The following is a 19,811-nucleotide window of genomic DNA, read 5'->3' on the forward strand; positions in this document are numbered from 1 at the left end:
GCAGCGCGATGACGTCACGTTGCCGTAGAAACAGAAGAGCGTCGGCTTAGCTACAAGCTAACTGAGCTAGCTGGAAAAACCTCCGTTTCTGTAGCTCTGTGTCGCTGCTAAGCCACTTTAAACGGTAACAAATCAACGGGGAGGCTGTTTAACCGGTTAACGACAGGTTTCCTCTCGGTTACAGTCGGTGAACGGGTGGTTAGTCAGGTAAGACTAGCTGGCTCCAGGCGCACGTGCTGCTAACAGGTGTTGTAGCGTAGTATATTAACCGTCAGTGGAGGCACCGACCGGATACTGACAGGTGTGCTAGCAGCTAGCAGCTAACAGCTAACAGCTAGCAGCTAGTCGCTGAGGTGCAGGTGACCTGAGAGCGTTACCGGCCGTCAGAGGGGGATGGAGCCCGGGGAGGAGGAGGCCGTGGTGTCCGAGCTGAAGAGGCGGCTGGAGGACCGAGACCTGGACCCGGAGGAGAGGGTCAGCCTGCTGAACCACGGGTTAAACAGTGAGACAGCCACCCACACACCTGTCTGTCTGTACCTACCTGTCTGTCTGTCTGCCTGCCTGCCTGCCTGTACTTGTCTGTCTGTCAGAGTATCTGTCTGTCTGACAAGGTGTCTGTTTCTCTGTCTGTACCAGTCTGTCTAAGTGCATGTTTGTCCCTCTGTCTGTCTGCCTGTCTGTCTCTCACCTGTCTACCTGTCTTTCTAACCGTCTACTTGTCTGTCTGTCTCTCACCTGTCTACCTGTCTTTCTAACTGTCTACCTGTCTGTCTATCTGTCTACCTGTCTACCTGTCTGTCTGTCCCTGTCAGAGGCTCTGAGGGCGGCTGGGCTGCAGACAGACAGGGGGGCGTTGACCCGTCTGAAGTCCGCCCTGTACCTGAGCGGCGTCCTGAGTCACTGCGTCCTCGCTCTCAATCACCGTCCCAGGAGGCCGCGGGGCAACTGGAGCGCCACTGCCACGCTCGCCACGTTCACCAGGTAGCCCAGGAACCCCTGACACCTGACACACAGGTAGACCAGGAACCCCTGACACCCCTGACACACAGGTAGCCCAGGAACCCCTGACACCTGACACACAGGTAGACCGGGAACCCCTGACACCTGACACACAGGTAGCCCGGGAACCCCTGACACCCTGACACACAGGTAGACCGGGAACCCCTGACACCCCTGACACACAGGTAGACCGGGAACCCCTGACACACAGGTAGACCAGCAGAGGACGGACCTTAAAGGAGGATCTCACTTAATCATCTCAAATCTTTTCTACTTTATTTCATCAATTTCTGTTAATGGTTGTAGCCCTGATCCACACACCTGTCTGTCTGTACCTGTCTGTCTGTACCTGTCTGTCTGTACCTGCCTGTACCTGTCTGTCTGTACCTGTCTGTACCTGTCTGTACCTGTCTGTACCTGCCTGTACCTGTCTGTACCTGTCTGTACCTGCCTGTACCTGCCTGTACCTGCCTGTACCTGTCTGTCTGTACCTGCCTGTACCTGTCTGTACCTGTCTGTCTGTGCAGCTCCTGCTGTGTGGGGGTGGATCCTGGGAAGAAATCCCAGGCGTTTCATAGGCTGTTCCTGCCGTCAGTCATGGACGGCCTGCTGTCATTGGCCAATCAGCTGATGAGGCGGGCTGAGGTGAGGAAGTGCAGAGTGACATCACAACATGGACGATTCCCTGCTAGAGCTCCCTGTTAACCTGTCTCTCTCTCTACCTGTCTGTCTACCTGTGTACTTGTCTGTCTACCTGTCTGTCTCTCTCTACCTGTCTCTCTCTGCCTGTCTGTCTCTCAGCTGTCTCTCTTCAGGAAGGTGATGGATTCTGTCTGCTGGCTGCTCAGAGCTCACACTCAGCTCACCACACAGGGTGGGTGTCCTCACTGATTATTGGTTATTGATCAGTTTGTAGACTGTCTGATTACTTCATTGATCGGTCTCCTGCTCTGAGGCTTGTGTTTGTAAAGGTTCACTTCTCCAGTGGGACCGTATTAAGAGACGGACCCACATGCTGTTGACACCTGTCTGTCTGCCTGTGTGTCTGTCTGTCTGTCTGTCTGTCTGTCTGTCTGTCTGTCTGCCTGTCTGCCTGTCTGTCTGTCCAGTTCTCAGCTCTGTCCACTATGAGCACATCCAGATGTGTGATGACGTCGCCGTGTCTCTGCTCTGTGTCCAGCTGTGGATTCACACCTGCGCCTCCAACAGGTAACACAGACAGACAGACAGAGAGAGAGACAGACGGTCTTCACAAACCAGACCACACCACCTTAAACAGCTGTCTGTCTCTCTGTCTCTCTGCAGGGAATTCCTCTCTGAGTTGAGTGACGAATCCGTCCTGCTGCTGCTCAACGAGGCCGTCGGCCAATTAGCCGTCAGCGCCGACTCTGCGGTGGGCGGGGCCTCCGTCAGACTGATGCTCCTCATGGCCAGTCAGCAGGAGCGCCGGGTCCAGCCCCTCCTCCTCAGCTTCAGAGGTCAGAGGTCACTCCTGTTGATGCGCCCATCTCTTCGAAGCCACCAGACTCCGTTCACAAAAACACTGATTTTACCTCACAGGACACAGGAGTTGTTGATGTGCTGCTGCCTTGTTCAGTTGGTTTGTTTTGTGTTGTTGTGAATTTCAGATATTGCATCATATCAGAATTAACCCTTTAAAACTCCAGAGTCACACAATAACACAAACAAGCTAACTGATGGAGGCAGCAGCAGAGCAGCAGCTACTGTGTAAAATCACTGTTTTTGTGAATGTAGTCTGGTGTACCTAATAGTTATGTACAAATAGGGCCCAGGTTTAAAAACACCGTAGTGCTCCTTTAATAGTTCAGGACTGAAGGGTCAGAGGTCACACTCTCTGCAGGTCTGGACAGCCTATTGGACAAAGACTGGAGGGGGCGGGGCTTTGACCAGGAAGTGGAACGGCTGATCGCACTCATTCAATCAGACAAAGGCACAAGGAGTTACTTCCAGGTGAGACAGACACCAGCTGTCTGTCTGTCTTTCTCTACCTGTCTTTCTCTCTCTGTCTCTCTCTAACTGTCTGTCTCTCTCTCTGTGTAGGTGACTACTGAGCATGTGCGAGCAGCGTGTGTAATCCAGGCGGCGTGGAGGTCGTATCAGACCAGACGCAGAGTGAAGAGCCTCAGCAGAGCCGTCAGCACGCTGCAGAGGAGATACAGGTACCTGTCTGTCTGTCTGTCTGTCTAACCCCCGCCATCCTCTGTCTGTGTGTGTGTGTTTGTGTGTGTTTAGTGTCATACAGTTGAGCAGTTAAAAGAATGAATAGACTCTAATCCGACACTTTGAGGTTTTCCTTAAATAGTCAGAAAACTGTACAGAGTTTGGTTGGTGGGGAGATTAAAATAAACGTACGTGTGTGTTACTGTGTGTGTGTGTGTGTGACTGTGTGTGTGTGACTGTGTGTGTGTGTGTGTGTGTGACTGTGTGTGTGTGACTGTGTGTGTGACTGTGTGTGTGTGTGACTGTGTGTGTGACTGTGTGACTGTGTGTGTGACTGTGTGTGTGACTGTGTGTGTGTGTGTGTGTGACTGTGTGTGTGTGTGTGACTGTGTGTGTGACTGTGTGTGTGACTGTGTGTGTGACTGTGTGTGTGACTGTGTGTGTGACTGTGTGTGTGTGTGTGACTGTGTGTGTGTGTGTGACTGTGTGTGTGTGACTGTGTGTGTGACTGTGTGTGTGACTGTGTGTGTGACTGTGTGTGTGTGTGTGACTGTGTGTGTGACTGTGTGTGTGACTGTGTGTGTGACTGTGTGACTGTGTGTGTGACTGTGTGTGTGTGTGTGACTGTGTGTGTGTGACTGTGTGTGTGACTGTGTGTGTGACTGTGTGTGTGTGTGTGACTGTGTTTGTGACTGTGTGTGTGACTGTGTGTGTGACTGTGTTTGTGACTGTGTGTGTGACTGTGTGTGTGACTGTGTGTGTGACTGTGTGTGTGTGTGACTGTGTGTGTGACTGTGTGACTGTGTGTGTGACTGTGTGTGTGACTGTGTGTGTGACTGTGTGTGTGACTGTGTGACTGTGTGTGTGACTGTGTGACTGTGTTTGTGACTGTGTGTGTGACTGTGTGTGTGACTGTGTGTGTGTGTGACTGTGTGTGTGACTGTGTGTGTGTGTGTGTGTGACTGTGTGTGTGACTGTGTGTGTGTGTGTGTGTGTGTGTGTGACTGTGTGTGTGACTGTGTGTGTGACTGTGTGTGACTGTGTGTGTGTGTGTGTGTGTGTGTGACTGTGTGTGTGATGTGTGTGTGTGTGTGTGTGACTGTGTGTGTGACTGTGTTTGTGACTGTGTGTGTGTGACTGTGTGTGACTGTGTGTGACTGTGTGTGTGTGTGTGTGTGTGTGTGTGTGTGTGTGTGTGTGTGTCAGGGCTCGTAGACGACAGCAGCAGCAGCAGAAGGAGGCGCAGCAATGGGAGGAGGAGTTGAAGTATCAGGTGAGAGTAATACTGCAGTAAGAGTACCTTTACTGCACTGACACAGTTTGACTAACACACTAAAGTGTGTGTGTGTGTGTTTCAGGTGTGTGTGAGGCGTCAGCAGGCGAGGAGGAGGTTCCACCAGAAACAGAGACAATTGCTGCAACTACTTCCTCCTGGTACACACACACTAATATATACACACCTGTACACACACACTGTTTCTGTTCTGTTACGTAATTGTGTGTGTGTGTGTGTGTGTGAGAGCAGACCAGGTGCAGTCGTACCTGCAGGAGTGCGAGCGGCGTGCGGCCGTGGTGATCCAGAGCTTCTGGAGAGGCTTCAGAGAGAGGCGACACTACAAGGACACACACCGACACACACTGAGACGCACTCACACTGAGCAGCAGGCCGCCAGGACGCTGCAGAGAGCGGTACACACACACACACACACACACACACACACACACACACACACACACACACACACACACACACACACACAGAGTCACACCTGTCTACACCTGACTGATGATGGCGCCCTCTTTCAGGCTCGTCATTTTCTGCAGGAAAGAAGAGCAGCTAAGGCCCCGCCCATCACGTCTCTCTGGATTGGTCAGAACGGTTTGACGGACAGCCGGAGGGAGGAGCTAAAGAGACAGGTGGAGGAGCACACCTCCCGACATCCTGTAAGAGACTCAGCTCTGAATACTGTCAGTAATGTCACACCTGGGCCTTTTCTTAAATACCCAGAAAATTGAACAGAGTTTGGTTTGTGGTTAGAAAAAATTTTTTTAGATGGAAAAAATTTTGGACTCATGTCTGAATATTATTTTTTATTGTGTGTGTGTGTGTGTGTGTGTAGTCGTCCCGTGTGTCCCGTGAGGAGCGTGAGCGTCTCCATGAGGAGGTGCAGCTGCTGCTGCTGTCGGAGCTGCAGAGAGGAGATCAGCAGAGGAGGGAGGAGGAGAGGATGGAGGCTCTGCTGGCTCACACACACACACAGCTGGAGCTGCTCAGAGGTCACACACAGACACAGACACACACAGACACACACACACACAGACACAGTAATTCACAGAAATATTGAAGTGGTGTTAAAGAAACAAAAACCCGTCTCCGTCTCCCTGCAGATGCCCCGCCCCTCTCTGTTGTCACGGTGACAGATGCTGAGTCCCTCCTGAGCCCCTCGGGTCCCATCGCCGCTCGTGCCCGCGACGCCCACAATGCAGTGCTGCAGGCGGCCAGGCTGCCGTGGTGGAGGACGCTGGGAGAGACGGCCGGCGTCGACACATTTGGCCCCGCCCACCTGCAGGAGCTGGAGGCGGAGCTTGGAGGACTGTTCGTAGGGGGGTCAGCGGAGGTCAGCAAACTCACTGAGGTGGACGGAATGAACCTTTAACCTGACGAGCGTTTTTAAACTGACCGTAATAAAGACGAACATTCAAACCTTCCTCTTTCCTCGCCAAGTTCAGACGATCTTTGGAACTGTGAGCCAAGTCTGCCCCTGCATTTTTAAACCTGAACCCTATTTGTAGATCCTTTTGGTTTAACCACAAACAGCACACACACCAGACTACATTCACTAAAACAGGGATTTTAGAGAACAGGACACAGGAGCTGCTGCTCTGCTGTTACTGTAGCTGTAACTGTTTTCTATGTTGCCGGGGGTCTGCATGCCCAGGACCCTGCTTTGGCCCATCGCCTGGCCATTGCTTCCTATATAGGATAAATGTCATCTGTTAATAATGAGTGCTGGAGTCCATGTTAAATTAGTGTTTTTGTGAATGGAGTCTGGTGTGTTTGCAGTGTGTTTATGGTCCATATGCGTCCTCGCTGGTGTTTCTTCTTCTGGTGATGTCATTTCTTGGAGGATCTTCAGATGCTTCATGTCCCTAAAATCTGTCCAACCTCAGCTTTTTTGATATTAAATGATAATTTAACCTCATCCTGTGTTTCATATTTATCTGAGATGTAACTTCAGATTAGCTCATCAATGCTAGTTTGTGTTAAAACGCCTGTTTTCTCAGTGAAGTCTGGTACACGTACATGCAGGTCTTGTGTTTGCTTCCTGTCTGAGAGGCAGGCAGGTGAACCTCTGACTCCTCAGCACAGGTGAGACTCACACAGGTACGGATTCAAATTCATTCATTCTCTCGTCTGACAAACAGAGATGGTTGCTGTGCAGTGTATTTTATTGCAGTAACCAGCAGGAAACAGCAGAGGGAGCTCCTCCGTCAGCACAGCTGCATGATGGGAAGAGATGGAGGAGGATGATGATGGAGAGGAGGAGGAGGGTGCGGTTGTTTTCCTCCCCTGTTCAGCCCACGTGATTTATTATAATCTTATTATTATTATTATTATTAATATTATATCATCAGCAACGTTCGCCATGTACTGTCCATGTCACATATAAAGCAGCAGAATGAGCCTTTAATTCAAACTCCCAAACACCAGGAAAGTTTTTGGCGTGTGCCGTGACGTTAGAGACGGCCGAGCCCACAGAGCTGTGTATCGATCACATGCATTGATTATTGATCTGCAGCCTGTCGAGGCTCAGCAGATGTTACATAAGCAGCTTCCTGTCTGTCAGTCAGTCCGTCGGAGGGAAACAACTGGAAGAGAGCAAAGCAGGTAGGAGCTGTGTTTGATCATTAGAACAGAGTTTTTCTTAAATACTCAGAAAATTGAACAGAGTTTGGTTGGTGACCAGACTGAAATTTCTCAGGTGGAAAAAATTAACATGTCTGTGTTTCACTCAGGTGTTTTAACTGTGTGTAACTGTGTGTGTGTGTGTGTGTGTGTGTGTGTGTGTGTGTGTGTGTGTGTGTGTGTGTGTGTGTGTGTGCTTGGCGTCATATAGTTGAGCGTTAAAAGAGTAATTAGGCTACAATATGACGTTGAGATGTTTCTTAAATAGTCAGAAAATTGAACAGAGTTTGGTTGGTGACCAAACTGAAATTTCTCAGATGGAGAAAATTTTGTATGAAGATGTCTGTCTCACACAGTTATAACTGTATGTAGTATTGGCATTTTTAACTTCACTGCATTTTTCTGACAGCTGGTCAGTTTCTGATCTGATGTAAATAAGATAAAATATTCCTTTATTTTATAGTTTTCTCTCCTGTGGTCATGTCTTAAGAACAGGAGGTAACAAATCTCTCTAAATTCTGTATTTTTTCTCTGTTTAAACTGGTTAAAAGTCCATATTTCCAGGCTCACCTGTCATAAAACCTTTCAGGTGTTTATCCCTGCTGGTGGAGCTTTCAGCCAACGATGCTTCTTCTATTATAGGAAAGTGAACTTTAGTGAAATGTGCTTTTTGCTGAGTTGTTTGTAGATACATATATTATATACATATATAAAATACATATATTAATATGATATTTCATATATTACATTATGTCTATATTTCTCCTTTAATGTGAGAAACTTTGTGTTTTTGTTTCTGTGGTTTCAGGAAAGTGTTTTCTAAAATGTTTCTGCTCCACTGTCACTGCATGTTCCTGCTCAAACTACTGCCGTGGTAGTTTTTAGTCTGTCAGCATGTTTGATTCCTTCAGAGTCATCGTGTGTCGTGTTGGTGAACTCCTGGTCCGGTGGAGCCGGAGGGGATCTGAAGGGGTTAAGAGTCAGAGGAATGTGAGGAGGAGGAGGAGGAGGGTGAAGGTTTTCTCCTCTCACTTTCTCCACTGGTGTTCAGAGTTCCTCCTTCATCTTCCTCCTCCTCCTCCTCCTCAGGACCTCCACCTTCTCATCCATCCCCTGGTCTTGTGTGGCGTTACCACGGAGATGCCGGGGACTCTTCCCAGGTTTCCCAGCGTTCCCGCCCTGCTCAGCTCCCTGCCCCGAGGGGTCAGCCCCCCCAGCCTGCCCAGAGGCATCACCATGCCCAGCTTACCCAGCATGCCCCGGGGCATGTCTCTGCCGAGGTCCGTCGCCATGTCGACCGTATCCCAGGCTCCTCGGAGGCTGCTGCAGGACTGCTGCTCTGTGCTGGACCATCAGACCCCCGGAGGTAACAGATACTACTGGTACTACTGCAACTACTGCAGGGAGTACTGCAAACACTACTGCTAGTACTAGTAACACTACTGCAGGGACTACTGCAAACACTACTGCTAGTACTAGTAACACTACTGCAGGGACTACTGCAAACACTACTGCTAGTACTAGTAACACTACTGCAGGGACTACTGCAAACACTACTGCTAGTACTAGTAACACTACTGCAGGGAGTACTGCAAACACTACTGCTAGTACTAGTAACACTACTGCAGGGACTACTGCAAACACTACTGCTAGTACTAGTAACACTACTGCAGGGACTACTGCAAACACTACTGCTAGTACTAGTAACACTACTGCAGGGACTACTGCAAACACTACTGCTAGTACTAGTAACACTACTGCAGGGACTACTGCAAACACTACTGCTAGTACTAGTAACACTACTGCAGGGACTACTGCAAACACTACTGCTAGTACTAGTAACACTACTGCAGGGAGTACTGCAAACACTACTGCTAGTACTAGTAACACTACTGCAGGGACTACTGCAAACACTACTGCTAGTACTAGTAACACTACTGCTAGTACTAGTAACACTACTGTAGGGACTACTGCAAACACTACTGCTAGTACTAGTAACACTACTGCAGGGAGTACTGCAAACACTACTGCTAGTACTAGTAACACTACTGCAGGGACTACTGCAAACACTACTGCTAGTACTAGTAACACTACTGCAGGGACTACTGCAAACACTACTGCTAGTACTAGTAACACTACTGCAGGGACTACTGCAAACACTACTGCTAGTACTAGTAACACTACTGCAGGGACTACTGCAAACACTACTGCTAGTACTAGTAACACTACTGCAGGGACTACTGCAAACACTACTGCTAGTACTAGTAACACTACTGCAGGGACTACTGCAAACACTACTGCTAGTACTAGTAACACTACTGCAGGGACTACTGCAAACACTACTGCTAGTACTAGTAACACTACTGCAGGGACTACTGCAAACACTACTGCTAGTACTAGTAACACTACTGCTAGTACTAGTAACACTACTGCAGGGACTACTGCAAACACTACTGCTAGTACTAGTAACACTACTGCAGGGACTACTGCAAACACTACTGCTAGTACTAGTAACACTACTGCAGGGAGTACTGCAAACACTACTGCTAGTACTAGTAACACTACTGTAGGGACTACCACTGCTACTACGCTTACTAGTACTTTGTTTAAATGAGGTAGTTTTACTGCAGTAAACAGAGTAGTTTTCCTGCAGTGAACAGAGTAGTTTTACTGCAGTAAACAGTATTTTTCCTGCAGTAAACAGTATTTTTACTACAATAAACAGTAGTTTTTGGGTAGTTTTACTGCGGTAAACTAGTTTTACCGCAGTAAACGGAGTTGTTTTTGGGTAGTTTTACTGCAGTGAACGAGTAGTAAAACAGTAGTTTTACTGTAGTAAACAGTAGTTTTTGGGTAGTTTCACTGCAGTGAACGAGGTAGTTTTACTGCAGTAGAGAAGGTAGTTTTATTCCAGTAAACAGAGTAGTTTTACTGCAGTGAACAAGGTAGTTTTACTGCATTAAACGAGGTAGTTTCACTGCATTAAACGAGGTAGTTTCACTGCAGTAAACGAGGTAGTTTCACTGCATTAAACGAGGTAGTTTCACTGCATTAAACGAGGTAGTTTCACTGCATTAAACGAGGTAGTTTTACTGCAGTAAACGAGGTAGTTTTACTGCAGTAAACGAGGTAGTTTTACAGCGTTTGGTGGATTCAGATTCAGATTCAGTTCTGCAGGTTTCTGATATGTTTTTTTCTGTTTCTGCTGGAATGATAAATAAATCCAGAGCAGATTACTGAGCGCTGAGCTGCTGCACATGGCCTGGATCACACACACACACACACACACTCTTACTCTCTCAGTCACACACACACACACACTCAGACACGCACACACACTAACACACACTAACTCACACACACACACACACGCACACACACACACTCAGACACACACTCACACACACACTCAGACACACACACACACACTAACACACTCGCACACACACACACACTCAGGAACCTTTCATACTAATACTCTGAATGTTGTTTGGCCTCGTGGAATCAAGACAAACAGCTGATGTAAGTTTCCAACATCGTCCTCGTCGGCATTTAATAATCTCTGAACATGGAGATACCAGGTTTTTAACTGACAGGGATGAATGAGAGGGGGCGGGGCTAATGTGTGTGTGTGTGTGTGTGTGTAAAGGATTAACCACAAACAGTGTGTGATGGAGGTGACAGTGTGGATGTGGATGCTGAAGGAGTCGTCTTCATGTATGGTGAGAAATATCAACATTTATTAACATTTATTAACATGAACTAACATTTATGCTAATATCTGTTAACATGTATGCTAATATTTGTTAACATTTATGCTAATATTTATGCTAACATTTATTAACATTAACATTTGTTAACATCTTGCTAATATTTATGCTAACATTTATTAACATCAATCAACATTTGTTAACATTTATGCTAACATTTAATGCTAATGGTGAATGGGTTGAATAATGATAAATGTTATTATAAAACAAAGTTTTTTTATAAAATAGAAAAAAGACAAGCAAATATGGAGTAAAAAAACATAAAATATTAAAGATAAGATAAATAAAAAACAAACCAGGGAACAAAATTACTGGATACAAACCATAATCCCCTCCTGTTTTATGAAGGCTTTTAATTTGAAACAGCTACAGGAAGTGTAGAGTATCCATGGGAGCACTTCAAACTGCAGCGGTCAAAAAAATGACAGAGTAGAAGTGATTTGAAAACAGTACTTTAGTTAAGATGGTTAAAATGGGAATAAAACCAAAGAACACGAGCAAATAGGAAGTTAAAACAAATAAATGTAAATAAAAATAAGTAAAATAGATTCAAACATGCATATATCAAAGCTAAAGCTTTGAAAGGAGGGAAGGACATAAATTATATTCCTTTCTATCTTTTTTAATAATTTGACTGCTGCTAAAGTTTTCGAGTGCTTCTTACTTCCTCATCGGTCACGTGACTCCAGCGTTGGGTCACATGTGACGTCGTGGGGATCGTCATGTGACCTTCTAGTGCCGGTGAGGACTCTTTATAACAATATAAACACATTACACAACAACGAGCCACTGTGGGATTAATGCTTAAGACGAAGTATTACTGCTGCATTGTAGAGTGTGTGTGTGTGTGTGTGTGTGTGTGTGTGTGTGTGTGTGTGTGTGTGTGTGTGTCCTGTAATCCTTTACAAACCTGTCACACTGAACACCGAGAGAGATGAAAATCTGAAGAAAAATCTGGAGACAACAAGGTCCACTGATTTGCTACCATTTATTTATGTATCCACTACAAAGAGACTTTTATTTTGAAATTATCTTAATCACATTCCAGCCTCATCGTGTTTTTTTTAAATTTTTGTCTCAATAAATTATTATGGTCATTTCACTAAATCAAAAAGCAACTAAAGAACAAAATTACAGGATTGAGGACATAACCCCCTCCTTTTTTTGAAGGCTTTTAATGTGAAACAGCTACAGGAAGTGTTCAGGACCAACTCAAACAGCAGCGATCAAAAAAACAGCAAAGTAGAAACGATTAGTGTGTTTTAGTTCTACTGGTTGATTTAGGGCTGCAGAAATGTGAATAAAACTGAATTTAACTCATAAAACCAACTTTTATTTTTCATTTTGTTTCTTTTATACAGAAAAATGGTTTATGGTGACATCAGTGGCGTAAACGTTACCATAGCAACTGACTGGGTGGCGACTTGACAAAAGTGAATAATTAGATGATTAGATGATTAGATGATAATTCCAGTTGTTTATTCTGTGTGTGCAGGTCTGTGTGGGTGCTGCTGGGCGTTGCGTCCACGTTACAAACGGCTGGTTGATAATATTTTCCCAGAAGACCCGGAGGTAAAAACACACACACACAATTAACTAAGTAATAATTCATTTGCTTGAACTGACCCTTTAATATCAGGCTTCTGTACTAATGTACAACATTATTTCTAGATTATGATAATAAAGGTAAATAAAAACACAACTTCAGACTTCCGGGATGGCGCGGAGCAAGATGGCGGCATAGAGTAGAGCTCCTGAGTCGATTAGATAATAACTCCCCCCAAACTATGAAAATATTGAAAACGCGAATTTCAAACTGACAAACTATGAGTGGGGGACGAGGGCAGAGAAGTTTAAAGAAAACAATCATGTCCAAAGACCAAGAACACGAAGTTGAAGGCGAGGCGGCGAGCGGGAAAAACGAGGACCCCCAACAGGCCCAGGCCTCGCTGCTATCACGGAAGAGATACGTGACCTAACAACGGAGATAAAACAAGACCTCGCGACATTCAAAGAGGAATTTAAAGAGGAGGTGAGGCGAGAATTTACCCGCTTTAAGGAAGAAACTAACCGAGAAATGGCACAAAACGTCGCGGAAATTAAAGAGCAGCGGAAGGATTTAACCGAGGCACAGCTAGGAGTGGAACATGGAGGAGTGGAACATGGAGGAGTGGAACATGGAGGCCATCCTCACTCTGCTAAAACAGCAAACTAAACTTCAAGAGAAGCTGACTGGAGTGGAAGGACACGGAAGACGCTGTAATTTGAGAATTTACAATGTGGCTGAACGGGACAATGAGTCTGTGACGGAACCGGTGGAGGGAACCGAGCTCCATATTCAACGTGCGCACAGGAGTCTTGGAAAGAAACCGGGTGCATCTCCGAGGTCCACTGTGGTCAACCTTCTTAAGTACGCGACTAAAGAGAGCATTTTGACTAAAGCCTGGAAAGAGAAAATAATAGTCGAGGGGAGGCAGATATTTTTGGACCATGACCCCACTGAGGTGATGAAGAAACGTAAATCCTACTCAGACATTAAAAAGACTCTGAAAGACAAAAAGACACGCTTCCAGACCCCTCTGAGTAGGATAAGGATCCACTGGTCAGATGGGCCCAAGATCTAGAATAACGCCGAGGACGCTGCGCAGTGACGAACCTTCACTGGAGGAGCATCACCATGGCAACGCGTGGGAGAGAAGCAGGTGATAAACAGAGGGTCCGCCGCACCTGAGGACGCCAATCAAGACTTAGGTCAACGGAGAGAGGGGGAGTACAGAGAGGGGAAGAGTCCCTAGAGAACCCAGATGGTTTAAATGCCTCCTGTTTTTAAGTTGGGTAAGTAAACCAAACCTAAAGGGGGGAATGTTAAGATCACCCCCCCTCTCCTACAAATGGGACTTCTCTAATGTTTACATGTAAATCGACAGAGATCTATTAAGCTAGTGACTGTTGGACTTAACTAGTAGGATGGGAAGACCTACTGTAGGTATACCCCAAACCGCTAGTGGGGGCCTTTTGTTCAGAAAAAGTTACCCCCCACTCCCACCAACAGGGAGACAGGGCCTACGGGGAGTGAGGCCCTTTTTTGCTGGGAAGTTCAGTTTTTGTGTTCGTTCATATTTTGTTCATGGGAAAAAGTTGGTTGATAACATTACAGTGGAGGGGCTAGGAGTTATTTCAAGGGATACAAATAATGGTGGTGTCGCTCAATATTAACGGCTTAAACAATATCAAAAAAAGAAATAAAGCTTTATCTAAGTTTAGAAGAGAGAAAATGCAGGTTATTTTTCTTCAAGAAACTCACCTATCACAGGAGGAGCATGCAAAGTTTAAAAAGTTGGGCTACAGGAATTCTTTTTCCAGTTCCTTTGGGCAAACTCACAAGAGGGGTGTGGTGATACTGATTTCTAACACGGTCAAGTTTGAAATGATCAAAGAAGTTAGTGACAAGAAAGGAAGATATGTCATGATAAAAGGGAAATTAGAAAACCAATTGGTGACACTGCTCAGTGTGTATTCTCCTCCAGAGAGTGGGAAAGCATTTTATAAAAAAGTTTTTGATCTTATGAATCTGGAAACAGAAGGGACATTAGTGTGCGGTGGGGATTTTAATGTGGTATTGAATTACGGGTTAGACACTACAAGCATGAAGAGAAACAAAAAACAAATGAATAGGTATATGAGTACAATGATGTTAGAAATGGATTTGCAGGATGTATGGAGAGAACTTCACCCACTTGATCGGGATTATACCCACTACTCAGCTCCACATGCTATGTACTCCAGAAGTGATTATTTTCTAATGAGATATACACAAAGTGAGGGAATGTAAGATAGGGGTGGCTGATGTTTCAGACCATAGTGCCATTTACCTAAAAATTAATCTGAACGACAAGAGGAAAAGTACAGTATGGAGACTTAACGAAGGCATACTGAACAATAAGGAACTAGTAGGAAAAATAAAAGAAGAAATAACCAGATACCGGGAGGAAAATGATAATGGGGAAGTTGACCCGGCAATCTTATGGGATGCCCTGAAGGCAGTGATTAGAGGGAAGCTGATTTCACACACAGCATTCTTAAAGAAAGTCAGACTAGAAACATATCAGAAACAAATTGGAAAACTAAAAGAACTGGAACAGCAGCACAAGCAATCAAAAGATTCAGACATATTGAATCAAATTAAAGAAGTTAGGAAAAAAATAGATGATATCCTGTTAGAAGAGGTGGAAAGGAAAGCAAGGTATGTAAAACAGACTTATTACGGGGGGGGATCTAAAGCCACTAAAGCCATGGCTAGACGCATAAGGAAACAACAAGCAATGACTAATATATATAAAATAAGGGACCCTGCAACTAACACAATTCTATATGAACCAGAAGAAATAGAAAAGGTATTTGAGGAATATTACAACAATTTGTATTCGCAGCCTACTCCTGCAGGTGAAGAACACTTGATGGATATTCTAGACAATTTAGATTTGCCAACAATAGGTGCAAAGCAAAACGCAATACTGACTTCAGAGATTACAGTCGAAGAGATCCAAGGAGCAATTAGTCGGGCGAAATCAGGGAAATCACCGGGAGCTGATGGGATTGGAGCTTCCTTTTATAAAACATTCAAGGAAGAGTTAATTCCACTACTACATGACTCATTTAAGGTTAGAGACATTTATGCAGGATTTGATTGATGAAGATCAGACCGGATTTATCAAAGGGAGGCAAACACAAGATAATATAAGAAGAAGCTTACATGTTCTAGAAAATATACAGAGCAAGGGAGAAAGTGCAATTTTGGTAAGCATAGATGCCGAAAAAGCTTTTGACAGTGTGAATTGGGTATTCTTGTATAAGGTATTGGAAAAATTTGGATTTAATGAGGAATCTGTGAACTGCATTAAGTCATTATATCAGGAACCTATGGCAAGGATCAAAATAAGTGGTAGCTTAACAAAACGTTTCAGTCTAGAAAGGGGGACAAGACAGGGGTGCAGCCTCTCTCCGAGTCTATTCGCATTGTTTATCGAACCGTTAGCTCAAATGATTAGGCAGGAGGAAGAAGTTATAGGGGTGAAAATAGGAGGAACATAAAATAGGACTATTCGCGGATGATATATTGATATTTTTAAAGCAGCCCAACGAAAGCTTCCCAAAACTCATCAAGTTACTGGAGAATTATGGTGAATATTCGGGATACAAAATTAATGTCACAAAAACACAGATCTTGTCAATAAACTACTCCCCGTCCCAAGAGATAAAGGATACATATAAACTCAATTGGAAAGCTAAATCGATAAAATACTTGGGAGTAAATATCACAAAAGGAATAGACAAGCTATATGACGCAAATTACACTAAAATAAATCAAGAAATGAGGGGAGACTTGGAGAGATGGTCAGCTATTATTTTGGACTTCAGCTCAAGGATAGAGATAATTAAGATAAATGTTTTACCAAGACTCCTATACTTGTTTCAATCTCTGCCAGTAAAGATCCCACCAAAGCAATTTATGGAATGGGATAGATGGATATGGAGGTTTATATGGGGAGGAAAGAAACCTAGGACCAGATACAAAACTCTGCAGCTTACTAAAGACAAAGGAGGACTGGCTTTGCCAGTCAGACAAATCAGACCCTTGATATATTGGTGTAACAATGAGTATTTTTCAAGATGGAAAAGTATAGAAATAGGGCAGACGGACGTTGAAGTACGGAACTTGATAGTATACAAGGACCTACTTGGAAAATTAGGTAACCAATTGGATGTAATAACCAAAACTACAATTGAAATATGGAATATTGTTGTTGAAAGGTATAAACTGGAGAAAGAGATAAAGATTTTGAGTTTGTTTGCATTTGATGATAGGTTTGCACCTGGGGTAAATGATAAAGGGTTTAAACAATGGGCGAGAAAAGGAATCACGGCTATATGTACAATGGTTGAACGGGGCAAGCTGCAGAGTTTTGAGAAGCTGAGGGATAGATTTGGATTGGATAAACATGAACAATATCGCTACTTGCAAATAAGGGACTATTATGAAAAGGAGATAAAAACTGACACTGATACTGAAGTTGTTGAGGTATTCCGAAGAGCTTATGAAGGTAAAGAATGCAGAGCAATCTCAGTCCTATATAGAAGTTTGATGTCATGTAGAAAGTCTTCCTCTCTTTATATAAAAGAAAAATGGGAAAAGGAATTGAAAGAACAAATAACTGAGGAAGAGTGGTTTAATATTTGTAAAAGGCAGTGCACGTCCACTAGCTCCAGGATCTGGAGAGAATTCAACTGGAAGAATGTGGTTAGATTTTTTATAACTCCAAAGATTAGGAGGGGAGTGACGTCTGTGCAGCAGCCATGCTGGAGAGCATGTGGTCACATGGATGCTGACCATACACATATATTCTGGTCCTGTCAAAAGTTAGAAGGATACTGGGACAAAATTTGGGGGGGGTTACAAAAAATAATAGGATATGACGTACCAAAAACATGTAAGATACTTTACTTAGGGAATTTAACACGAAACATAATACAAAAAGAGGATGAGTATCTTGTTAAAGTGCTGCTATCAGCCAGCAAAAAAACAATGACGAGAATGTGGTACAAAGTAGAACTGCCGACCCGGGAGCAGTGGATGTGCACTGTGGAAGAGATTTTTGGAATGGAAAAAAATCACACACACACTGAGACTCCAAGAGGCACAATTTGAGGCTAAATGTGAAAAATGGACTGATTCTAGAAGACAAGAAGAGGACACCACCATTACCATTTGATAAATAAGGACATTGATGTAAGGATGTGTGCTTAACTATGTATGTATGATGTACCCCGACCTGTAATTGTTGAAAGAAAAATGAATAAAAAATAAGTTTAAAAAAAAAAAAAAACACATCATCAAAAACATGCAATAAACAAGTAGAAATTAAAGGGTAAATCTGGTGTTTTTAAACCTATTTGTACATGTTTTGGTGTTTTGATGCTTGTTTTTGCCATTTTTCTAAATTATGTTTTTATATTTTCAATTCATTGTAATATTCAAACCCAAGAGGTCATGTTTTGGTTTATTCTCAACGTCTTGAGCATCATGTATTTGTATAACAGCCACTCTCTTCAAACACACCAGACTACATTCACAAAAACAGGGATTTTAGCTCACAGGACACAGGAGCTGCTGATCTGCTGCTGCCTCCATCAGTCAAGTGTGTTTGTGTTGTCGTGAATTTCACAGATATTGTATTGTATCAGAATTAACCCTTTAAAACACCAAACTCACTCAATAACACAGACACACTGACTGATGGAGGCAGCAGCAGAGCAGCAGCTCCTGTGTCCTGTTCTCTAAAATTACTGTTTTAGTGAATGTAGTCTGGTGTGTGTGCTGTTTGTGGTTAAACCAAAAGGATCTTCCAGGTCTCTCTTTCCACAATGCTGTGTGTGTGTGTGTGTGTGTGTGTTTGTGTTCAGGACGGGCTGGTGAAGGCCAACATGGAGAAGCTGACGTTCTTCGCTCTGTCGGCTCCGGAGAAGCTGGACCGCATCGCAGCGTACCTGTCAGAGAGACTGACCCGAGAGCTGAACCGACACCGCTACGGGTCAGTACACACACACTTACACTCTCACTCTCACACACACACACACACACACACACACACACACACACACACACACACACACACACACACACACACACACACACACACACACACACACACACACACACACACACACACACACTCACACACAGACTTGACAGAGTGTGTGTGTGCTCTGCAGGTATGTGTGTATAGCGATGGAGGCGATGGAGCAGCTGCTGCTGGCCTGTCACTGTCAGAGCATCAACCTGCTGGTGGAGAGTTTCCTCAGTACACTGCGTCTGCTGCTGGAGGCCGACAGACCACACCTGCACATCCTGGCCACCAACTCTGTATGTACTGCTCACTGTAGTACACACTGTAGTACTCACTGTACTGCTCACTGTAGTACTCACTGTACTGCTCACTGTAGTACACACTGTAGTACTCACTGTACTGCTCACTGTAGTACTCACTGTACTGCTCACTGTAGTACACACTGTAGTACTCACTGTACTGCTCACTGTAGTACTCACTGTACTGCTCACTGTAGTACACACTGTAGTACTCACTGTACTGCTCACTGTAGTACACACTGTAGTACTCACTGTACATCTCACTGTAGTACTCACTGTACTGCTCACTGTAGTACACACTGTAGTACTCACTGTACTGCTCACTGTAGTACTCACTGTACTGCTCACTGTAGTGCTCACTGTAGTACTCACTGTACTGCTCACTGTAGTACTCACTGTAGTACACACTGTAGTATACACTGTAGTATACACTGTACTGCTCACTGTAGTACACACTGTAGTACACACTGTAGTACTCAGTGGAGTACACACTGTAGTATACACTGTACTACACTGGTACAGTGTATAGTACAGTGTATAGTACACACTGTACTACACACTGTACTACAGTGGTACAGTGTGTAGTACACACTGTACTATACTGGTACAGTGTATAGTACACACTGTACTATACTACAGTGGTACAGTGTGTAGTACTCACTGTGAACACCAAAGTCACTCAATAACATGAAGAAACTGATCCAGGCAGCAGAACAGCAGCTCCTGTGTTCTGGGAGGTTAAATTAGTGTTTTTTTGAATGGAGTCTGGTGGCTATGAAACAAGTGAAAGGCTTCAGTTGGTTGTCAGATGGCGATCTACTCTAACAATACGGACTGCCCCTTTAAGATAGAAAAGCTGAGTGTGTTGAGTGAACATGAACTCTGTACATTTTCCCAGATAATCCGTTTCACATGTAGTTCAGAGCTAGTGTGTGTGTGTGTGTGTGTGTGTGTGTGTTTACATGCACTCTATAAGGCTTGTGAGATTTATATTCACACACACACACACACACACACACACACACAGGGA

The 19,811-nt window shown here is 44.5% G+C and overlaps 3 protein-coding genes across 3 annotated transcripts in view; all 3 read left to right on the top strand.

The window, feature by feature from the left end:
• The window catches only part of eif5b (eukaryotic translation initiation factor 5B), a 96,045-nt gene extending 85,673 nt beyond the window's left edge, over positions 1-10,372 (top strand). Inside the window, exon 27 of the mRNA XM_070855666.1 lies at positions 10,352-10,372. The gene's annotated coding sequence lies outside the window, so the exon portion shown is untranslated. The remainder of the gene's footprint in view (positions 1-10,351) is intronic.
• On the top strand, positions 394-5,837 carry LOC139223849 (IQ calmodulin-binding motif-containing protein 1-like). The gene is made up of 14 exons (XM_070855854.1): positions 394-502; positions 813-981; positions 1,527-1,644; positions 1,801-1,873; positions 2,109-2,208; positions 2,305-2,477; positions 2,861-2,970; positions 3,061-3,179; positions 4,387-4,453; positions 4,539-4,614; positions 4,706-4,869; positions 4,987-5,124; positions 5,301-5,457; positions 5,569-5,837. The coding sequence occupies exons 1-14, from the start codon at positions 394-396 to the stop codon at positions 5,835-5,837; spliced, it is 1,842 nt and encodes a 613-aa protein (XP_070711955.1).
• LOC139223696 (protein EFR3 homolog B-like) overlaps positions 8,228-19,811 on the top strand; it is a 19,570-nt gene continuing 7,986 nt past the window's right edge. Inside the window, exons 1-4 of the mRNA XM_070855670.1 lie at positions 8,228-8,453; positions 12,353-12,429; positions 18,319-18,446; positions 18,628-18,778. Coding sequence (XP_070711771.1) covers positions 8,228-8,453; positions 12,353-12,429; positions 18,319-18,446; positions 18,628-18,778 — 582 coding nt within the window. The remainder of the gene's footprint in view (positions 8,454-12,352; positions 12,430-18,318; positions 18,447-18,627; positions 18,779-19,811) is intronic.

This window comes from Pempheris klunzingeri, chromosome 24 (genome assembly GCF_042242105.1).
Source record: "Pempheris klunzingeri isolate RE-2024b chromosome 24, fPemKlu1.hap1, whole genome shotgun sequence".
Lineage (NCBI taxonomy): Eukaryota > Metazoa > Chordata > Actinopteri > Acropomatiformes > Pempheridae > Pempheris > Pempheris klunzingeri.